The 9,245-nt window shown below is 55.2% G+C and overlaps 1 protein-coding gene across 1 annotated transcript; it reads right to left on the minus strand.

Moving 5' to 3' along the window:
• Positions 1-6,544: 6,544 nt before the first annotated feature.
• Positions 6,545-7,767, minus strand: LOC120847538 (uncharacterized protein K02A2.6-like; the record flags this gene model as incomplete). The annotated part of the gene is made up of 2 exons (XM_040219345.1): positions 6,545-7,113; positions 7,602-7,767. Coding segments are annotated over 2 exons (735 nt in total), but the record flags the coding sequence as incomplete, so codon positions are not given.
• Positions 7,768-9,245: the final 1,478 nt, after the last annotated feature.

Genomic DNA, 9,245 nt, shown 5'->3' on the forward strand with positions numbered 1-9,245 from the left:
GATCGTGATAATCGTCTGCTAAAAGGTCGCATTGCACCCGTGAGAAAAGCACTTCAGGCGATCGGTTGACTTGAGATCCCAAATTTTGTTTGCGTACTCGCGCTATGGGGGAGGGTGCTTCGTGCCTGGTTGTAGCCATCGCGTGGAGAAAAGTATATTGCAGTTTTTTCAGATTTCCGCAAGACCGCAAAGCGCGAAAGAACTGGATAAAAAACAATAAAAAAAACATAAGGTGAGTACTTACTGGCGGACAGTTTCCTTGATGTAAAAAAGGGGCCAAACCAACCGAGAACACGTAAAACCGATATTCTGTTCGGTCATAATGTCTTAAAATATGGCTCTATATTTATATATTATTGCTATAATATTAGTTACATGCAAGTAGTAGTGAAAGTAAAATCCAGCTCAAACTTGCAGTAGTCTTACACTGCTATGGTAAAACAGCGTTGAGAAGTATGCCTGTGTCCATGCGTTATCCGGTTATTTTGTTTATGCTTATATTTCTACCTTTGGTGATGCTTTTGCATTGTGCTCTTCGCATGTTCTCCTGTTCCGACCACATTTTTAGTTTAGTATTTAGTACAAGCCTCAATAATTATAATAGTAAATGACTTACCCCGACGGCGTACGACTTGTTGCTCATGCTGGCCTGCACTACGCCGGTAATGCACTTCAGGTCGTCGTCGTAACTGATCTGCATGACGTGGTTTGATTTTATTGCATTTTCATCCTTCTGAGCTAAGCTGGGTTCTTCACAGAAAAAAACGCACATTGCGGAGGTCTCTACGGCCATGGCGATGCGCTTGTTTTTGTCACTCGTTTACCGACGCAATTCAATGAAGACGCCCGCTGCAACAGAGGCCAGCAAATCTATCGTGTCGTCTGCTACCAATGGCAAAGTGGTACTTCAGAAATGGCTTTCATCGTTGCAATGCGACACTGAGACGACAAGAACATCTTCATAATTAGATATCAAGAAGTTAGGTTGCTTACAAAGAATTGTCTACTTACTTGTAAACAAAAATCTAGCCTCATGTGGAGTCTCCATGCATTCGCCCATAGCAACGCCCCTAGCAACGATATTGCCGCGCGCCAAGTAGGCAGCGCGGCAATATCCTAACGGTTATCGCGCTTGCCTCCCACGCGAAGGGCCAGGGTTCGATTCCTGGCCGCGGCTACGCATGTTTGTTTACACTGTAATGTGATGTTCTGGTGAATTCGAGAACCGTCTAGCTGATTCGAGGTTAGAATGTTCTACGCGTCGAACCTTCTACATCGAATGCTCCAGAAGCCAACGCGTGTACAAAAGCGGCTACGCCTGGCAAGCAGGATTTAGTTTCGCCCCAGCGTTCGACTGTGCTGCTACGCCGACTTCGACGCCCGCGACGCTCTGTTATTATCTTTGTACCCTTTTAGTTTTGGCACAAGTTCGCCACATTAAACGTTTATTTCTTTCTGTTTATTTACTGTTCTTTTGGTCACTACCCGTGACATTTTGGTGGAGGTGCGGGGTACCGCGTGCCCGTGCAGCGTTCCCCTCGAAGGGCCCGCAGTGCAAGTCCGATTCCCGGCTCGGTGAGAAGACCACTCACCGTAGAACCTGAAACTCGGACCAGCCGCCGCACCAAGGGAGAGGATCCTGAGTACGGTTTGCTCCTGGACAAGCCCAAGCCACAGAAGACGACGATGGCAAACCAGTCGTAAGCCCCCGCCGCTTCTCCCGTCATCTACATGCCCGTCGCACCGCGGACGGCTGCCCCCTTCCACGGTGAACCCTACGAAGACGTCGAAGACTGGATTGACCAGTATGAACGCGTTGCCCGCCACAATGGCTGGACCGACGAGCAGCGCCTGCACAACGTCTACTTCTCGCTTGAGGGGACCGCCAAGCACTGGTACGAGAACCATGAGTCCTCTTTGACGTCGTGGGACATTTTCAAGACCCATCTGAAGGCTACGTTCGTCAACCACCACCGCCGAGAGAGAGCCGAGGACCTACAGCGAACCAGGACCCAGGGCACCAATGAAAGCGTCACGAGCTTTGTGGAAGACGTGCTCCGCCTGAGCTCCCGCGCCGACCCTCAGGCCACCGGGGGAAAGAAACTGCGCATTTTGATGCGGGGAGTGAAGGACGACATCTTCGGAGGCCTCGTCCGCAACCCGCCGGCAACCGTCGACGCCTTCGTCAGCGAGGCGACAAACATCGAGCGCACCCTGCAAGCGCGCGCTTCCCACTGCCAGCGGCAGCCAAGCGTCACTGCAAGCGCGCTGCTTAGCGGCGAAAACGCGCCTGGTACGGACATCCGCGAAATTATCCGGGAGGTTGTCCGGGAGGAACTGCGAAGGTTGCTGCCAACCACCAGCCGTCCGCCAACCATTTCCATCGCCGAGGCTGTCCGAGAAGAAGTGCATCGGGCGCTCCAACCAGAGGTTCCCGTCACCACGGTGGCACCGGAGGAACCGACGTTGAGGTACGCCGCCATGGCCCGACGACCGCCGCAAGCTTCCCGCCAAGCCACGGCGCCGCCCCGAAGAGACGCCCCAACGCCGCAATACCCCCGACGACAGGAAGATCAGGCGCACGTTCCCCCAGAGCGACCTGCGCCGAGGAAGACAGACGTCTGGAGGACGGCCGACCGACGCCCGCTGTGTTACCACTGCGGGGAAGCTGACCATGTGTACCGCCGATGCCTATACCGACGACTCGGGCTGCGCGGATTCCACCCAAGCGACCCGCGCCCCCGGTGTGGTGAACGCCCTCGGGAGATCGACGAGTACCTGCGACGACCCCAATCCCCCGAGCCTGCGTCCCGCCGAGAGTTCCGGTCGCCGTCACCGCGGCGTCCAGCTTCGCCGATGCATCGACCCCGACGTGAAAGCCTGTCACCCCTCGCTCCTCGCCGGGGAAACTAGGCGCGGCAACCCCTGGAGGTGGAGTTGCCGAAGACGACCGACGCCAAGATCCTCCACGAACGTCGGAGGGCCCCCACTCGAACGCTACCAGAGACCGAAACGACGCTCCTGCAGCGGTGTCCAATAACCTAAACGTCGTCATTGACGGCCACGACACATCAACACTCGTGGGCACCGGAGGAGACTACTCGGTCTTGAGTGGGAGGCTCTCCCGCCGCCTTCGAAAAGTTACCACGCCGTGGGACGAACCACAAATACGAACCGCCGGAGGGCACCTCATCACACCAGTCGGGAGATGCACCGCTCGCGTCGAGATCCACGGTGAGACGTGCCCTGTGAAGTTCGTCGTTCTGCAAGACTGTTCAAGGGACGTTATCCTCGGAATGGACTTTCTCTGCGAGTATGGCGCCGTCATCGACCTCGGGGCAAACCAGCTGACGCTGCGAAAGCCTGTTTTACCGCCGGTGGAGACCAACACGACGTCAACCGCGATCCGAGTTATCGCCGACCATGTGAACTTACCGCCGCGGTCGAGTGTTTTCGCCACCGTCATAACCGGCGCAGCCATGTACGGTGAAGCTCTTCTGGAAGGCAGCGTCCAACTGCTCCTTGAGAAAGGAATTGGCGTCGCACGAGGCGTAACGGATCTCCAGGAAGGACGTACAACTGTTCTTGTGACAAACTTCCGAGAGGAGCCGCAGCACCTAACGAAGGGTACCACTGTGGGCCACATTGAGGAGCTTCAGGCGCCAGTTGTGGTCACCGCAATCTCCGTAGAAACCTTGTCGTCACAGCAGAACAGCACGCCGCCGCCGCCGATCGACATTGACCCCGAGCTCCCAGCTCCTAAGCGCCGGCAACTGGTTGATCTCCTCGCTGAATACCGTGACTGTTTTGCCACGTCGTCGAAAGTTCGCCAAACACCAATGGCGAAACATCGCGTTATTACCGACGACGACGCGCTCCCTGTCCACCAGTCGCCGCATCGAGTCTCCTTAAAGGAAAGGAAGGTGATTCAGGATCAAGTCCAAGAAATGCTCGACGACGACATCATTCAACCCTCAAAAAGTCCATGGGCGTCCCCAGTCGTCCTTGTAAAGAAGAAGGACGGAACCCTGCGGTTCTGCGTGGACTATCGTCGACTGAACGCTGTCACGAAGAAGGACGTCTATCCGCTCCCTCGCATCGACGATACGTTAGACCGACTGCGCCACTCCCGATATTTTTCGTCGATGGATCTGAAGAGTGGCTACTGGCAGATTGAAGTCGACGAACGCGACCGGGAGAAAACTGCCTTCGTCACTCCCGACGGACTGTACGACTTCAAAGTGATGCCGTTCGGGCTTTGTACTGCGCCAGCCACCTTCCAGCGTGTCATGGACACCGTGCTGGCAGGTCTGAAATGGCAGAGCTGCCTCGTCTACCTGGACGACGTCGTGGTATTTTCACGAGATTTCGACGAGCACCTGAAACGACTTCGGGCCGTGCTTCAAGCCATCAGGACCGCCGGCCTGTCACTCAAGCCAACAAAGTGTCGATTCGCCTACGGTGAACTTAAGTTCCTTGGCCACGTCGTGAGCAACAAAGGTGTTCTCCCTGACCCCGAGAAGACCCGCGCCGTGGCTGCATTTACGCCGCCGTCTGACAAGAAGGCCGTGAGAAGATTCCTCGGACTTTGTGCCTACTACAGACGATTTGTTCGGGACTTCGCCAAGCTGTCCGCACCGCTGACGCACCTCACGAAGGACGCCGTAAAGTTCGAATGGACAGACGAACACCAGCGGTCATTCGATGAGCTGAAACGAAGACTCCAGACGCCCCCGATTCTTGGCCACTTCGACCAGTTTGCTGATACAGAGATCCACACGGACGCCAGTAACACCGGACTTGGCGCGGTGCTTGTTCAAAGGCAGGACGGGGCAGAGCGAGTCATCGCATACGCGAGTCGGACGCTGTCTAAGGCGGAGACGAACTACTCTACAACTGAAAACGAGTGCCTTGCTGTCGTCTGGGCGATAACAAAGTTTCGCCCATATCCGTATGGAAGTCCTTTTCGCGTGGTCACGGACCACAACTCGCTCTACTGGCTCGCGAATCTGAAAGACCTCTCCGGACGCCTCGCCCGGTGGAGCCTACGACTGCAGGAGTTCGACATGACCGTTGTGTACAAGTCCGGCCGGAAGCACCATGACGCCGACTGCCTGTCGAGAGCTCCTGTCGAGGCCGGTCCTGCCTGTATCGAAGACGACGACGATGAGTGTTTCCTCGGCGCTTTGGACGTCAGCGACATGGCAGCACTCCAACGAAACGACCCTGAACTGCGAGCGCTCATCGAGCACTTAGAGGGACAAGCGAGTTCGGTTCCCCGTGCTTTCTTAAGAATCCTGCATACATTCTCCATGCGACGAGGGGTGCTGTACAAGGAGAACTTCGTCAACAACAACACAGCATGGCTGTTAGTTGTTCCTGCCAGCCTTCGAGACGAAATATTCCAAGGATGCCATGACGACCCAACGGCTGGACACCTTGGCTACAGCAGGACGCGCGCCAGGATTCGAGAAAAGTACTACTGGCCGAGGCTACCGAAGACCGTTCACCTATACATTCGATCATGCCACGAGTGTCAGCGACGCAAGAAACCGCCAACGAAGCCGTCAGGACTTCTCCAACCGATTTCTCCCCCGTCTACGCCGTTCCAGCAGATCGGAATGGATTTACTTGGCCCTTTCCCATCGTCAACATCGGAAAACCGCTGGATTATCGTCGCCACCGATTATCGGACACGGTACGCCGAGACGAAAGCCCTTCCAGCAGGAACGGCTGTTGAAGTCGCCAAGTTTTTCATTGAGTCCATTGTCCTCCGACACGGCGCCCCTGAAGTCCTCATCACAGACCGTGGATCTTCGTTCATGGCCCAGCTGACGCAAGAGATCCTTCGTCTCAGTGGCACCGGCCATCGTCGAACCACTGCATACCACCCGCAGACCAACGGGCTGACCGAGCGACTCAACAAGACAATCGCCGACATGATCTCTATGTACGTCGACGTAGAGCGCAAGACGTGGGACGAGGTGTTGCCCTACGTTACGTTCGCCTACAATACGGCGGTTCAGGAGACCACTGGATTCACCCCTTTCCAGCTGGTACATGGTCGGAAGGTAACGACCATGCTGGACGCAATGCTGCCCCATGAGCCATCTGACAATGAGAGTGACGACGCCCAGGCGGTTGCTCAACGCGCCGAAGAAGCCCGCCAGCTCGCCCGACTCATGATTCAAGACCAGCAACGCGTCGACGCGGGCCGCTACAACCTTCGTCGCAGGGACGTTCACTTCCAGCCCGGAGACAGGGTGTGGGTGTGGACGCCCATGCGTCGCCTTGGCCTCAGTGAGAAACTGCTGAAACGGTACTTTGGACCATACAAGGTGTAGAATAACCTTAGCTAGGTATACTACCTTAGCTGGGGTAATGACGAGACAGTCATTCGAAGCATCCGAAACGGTTGAGATTGCTTTTTATATGTCTCACGAGAGCGCAGCCAGCTCTCGAGACAAACCCACGCGCTCGTGCGCAGCGCTCGCAGACTTGCCCGCCGGCCGTGTGTCGATAGATACATCACACCCCTTCCTCCTTAGACGTGGGCACCGTATCTGTCCGGTGGTCGACGCGCCCGGGAGCTCACCCGCGTCGCGGTTGACAAGGCAGATCCCACTGTTGGTAATGGGCGAACGTCGTCGTCTGTGCTGTGCTGTTTAGTTGTTTGTTCTGGACCATTCGCGCCCGAATGTGTGCCCCAGCGATCGTGTAAGCACATGTCCCAAACTGGTGGTGGCGGCTGTGTCTCCCAGCAGCTCGAATTCGGAGCGCGATGTCGAATATGGTTTAGATGTCGTCTGACTTGACCCCGCTCTGTGTCAATCATCCATGATCGTGGTCCGGCGCGGCGTGCGATGGACCCCGGCATCCACTTTCGCTCGTTCGGAAACTGTCGAATCCACACGGGTTGTCCAGGAGTAAATTTGTGGATATCGCTGTTTTCTTCCGGCAACTGCTTGAAGAGGGATGACTTGAGTCGATCCAGTGCAGAAGGCAATTCTCGGCCGTACATCATCCACGCAGGAGTCTTGCCCGTTGTTGCGTGCACTGTCGTGTGTTGCTTAAATAGGAAACGTGACAACACGCACGACAGGTCTTCCCTTCCTTTTAGAGCGCAGCTCTTAGGGGCCCGTTTCCAGCCTGAGCGGCGTCGCCGTTGGCGTCGGCGTCGCCGTCGCCGTCGGCGTCGGCGTAACCGCGCCCCTCCCTCTCCTCCTCCTCCCTCTCCTTCTCCCCCTCCTCCTCCCCTCCTCCTCCTCCCTCTTCTCCTCCTCCCCTCCTCCTCCCCCCTCTTCCTCCTCCCCCTCCTCCTCCTCCCCCTCCTTCTCCTCCTCCTCCCCTCATTGTCCGGCTTGAGCGGCAAGGAGGAAAGCAGTACGAAGGTGGAGGAGGGGGGGAGGAGAGACGAGGAGGCGGAGGCGAGGGGAGGGGAGGAGCTTGAAGGACGAGGAGGTGGTAAAGGAGAGGGAGGGGGAGCAGGAGGGGAGGAGGACTAGCAGGCATGATCACGAGGGAGGAGGAGGAATATACCCTCCACTCCTCCTCCTCAAGAGCTGCGCTCCAATTCGGCGTTACAGGAAGTTGTAAACGGCTTTTTTTAGATACAGCTTGTTTGAGCTCCTGTACCATCCGCTCAGCCTGCCCGTTGGTTGCCGGGTGGTAAGGTGCGCTCGTGACTGCGATGATGTTGTTCATGCGGTAAAACGTCGCAATTTCTTCTGAGATGAACGCAGCCCCGTTGTCTGAACAAACCTTCTTTGGCACTCCAAATGTGGCGAATAATCCCCGGAGCTCCTTGATTACAGCGCTTGATGCCATGCTGCTAACTACTCGCACCTCCAGCCACTTGGTGTATGCGTCTACAACGACCAGAAATACTTTCCCTTCCACTGGACCCGCAAAGTCCATGTGAAGTGTATCCCAGGCTGTTGATGGTCGTTCCCAATTTGTCATCGGTACTTTTATCTTGGTTTTCTGGTTTGTTTGACATTGGGCACATTCCGCCACACATAATTCAATATCTTTGTCAATTCCTGGCCACCACATGTAACTTCTGGCACAGGCTTTCATGGCCACGATTCCACGATGTCCTGAGTGTACAAGACTCAAGGACTCAGGCCGCAGAGACGCTGGTATCACCACACGTGATCCCCATATCAAACATCCTCGCTGTGTCGCTAGTTCAGTGTGCTTGTTCCTGAATGGTTGAAAGATGTCTTCCTTAAGGCTCCTGAAATTTCCACTCTGAACTGCGTCGTACACACGGGAAAGAATAGCGTCTTCTTTTGTCTTGTCTGCTAGTTTCTCGACAGTAATCGGTGGCCTGGTCAACGCTTCCAGCATGAGCACATCTCCGGGAGGCTGTGGCTCGTCGTCGCTTGCCGGTAAAGGTAGTCTGCTCAAAGCGTCTGCATTCTGATTTCGTTTTCCTGGTCGGTAGACTAGATCGTAGTTATAGGCCGTGAGCTTAACGCACCACCTTTTCATGCGTGGCGAAAGAATGGGCGGAACCGGAGTTTGTGGACCTAGAATCCCCAGTAGTGGTTGATGATCCGTTGTGATGGTAACATGTCGACCGGAAATGTAGCGGTGGAACCTGCTTGTAGCGTAAACTATAGCTAAACCCTCCTTGTCCAACTGGGAGTAGTTTTCCTCGGCCTTTCCCAATGTTCTAGAAATGAAAGCTACGGGAGACTCGTTTCCGTCTTTGTCTAGGTGCGCCAGTACCGCACCGATGCCGTATGGTGATGCGTCACACGACAATACCAGCGGCTTATTGTCGTCATAATGTGCTAGAACTGTACGTTCCGCGATGGCTTCTTTCAGTTGTAGAAACGCCTGCTGATGTCGTGCACCCCACTGCCATGGAGCGTCTTTCTCAAGTAGCATGTACAGCACCTTGGCTATTGATGCTCGGTTCTGAATGAAGCGGTCATAAAATGCCAGGAGTCCTAGAAAAGACTGAAGCATGGCCCGGCTGGTCGGTTCCGGCATCTCTTTGATTGCTCTCAGTTTTTCTTCTGTTGTGTGTACTCCCGTTGCATTTATCTTGTGTCCCAGAAACTTCACTTCTTCGACACCGAAATGGCACTTTGACCTTTTTAAGCGAAGCCCGGCGTTCACCAACCTGCTCAAAACTGCCTCGAGACGCTCAAGGTGCTCTGTTTTTGTGGTTCCGCTGATAATAACATCATCCAGGTAGACTCCCACGCCGGGTAGTCCTGCCAGGATTGTCT

The sequence above is a fragment of the Ixodes scapularis genome, unplaced genomic scaffold (assembly GCF_016920785.2).
Source record: "Ixodes scapularis isolate PalLabHiFi unplaced genomic scaffold, ASM1692078v2 PGA_scaffold2__306_contigs__length_199485367, whole genome shotgun sequence".
Classification (NCBI taxonomy): Eukaryota; Metazoa; Arthropoda; class Arachnida; order Ixodida; family Ixodidae; genus Ixodes; species Ixodes scapularis.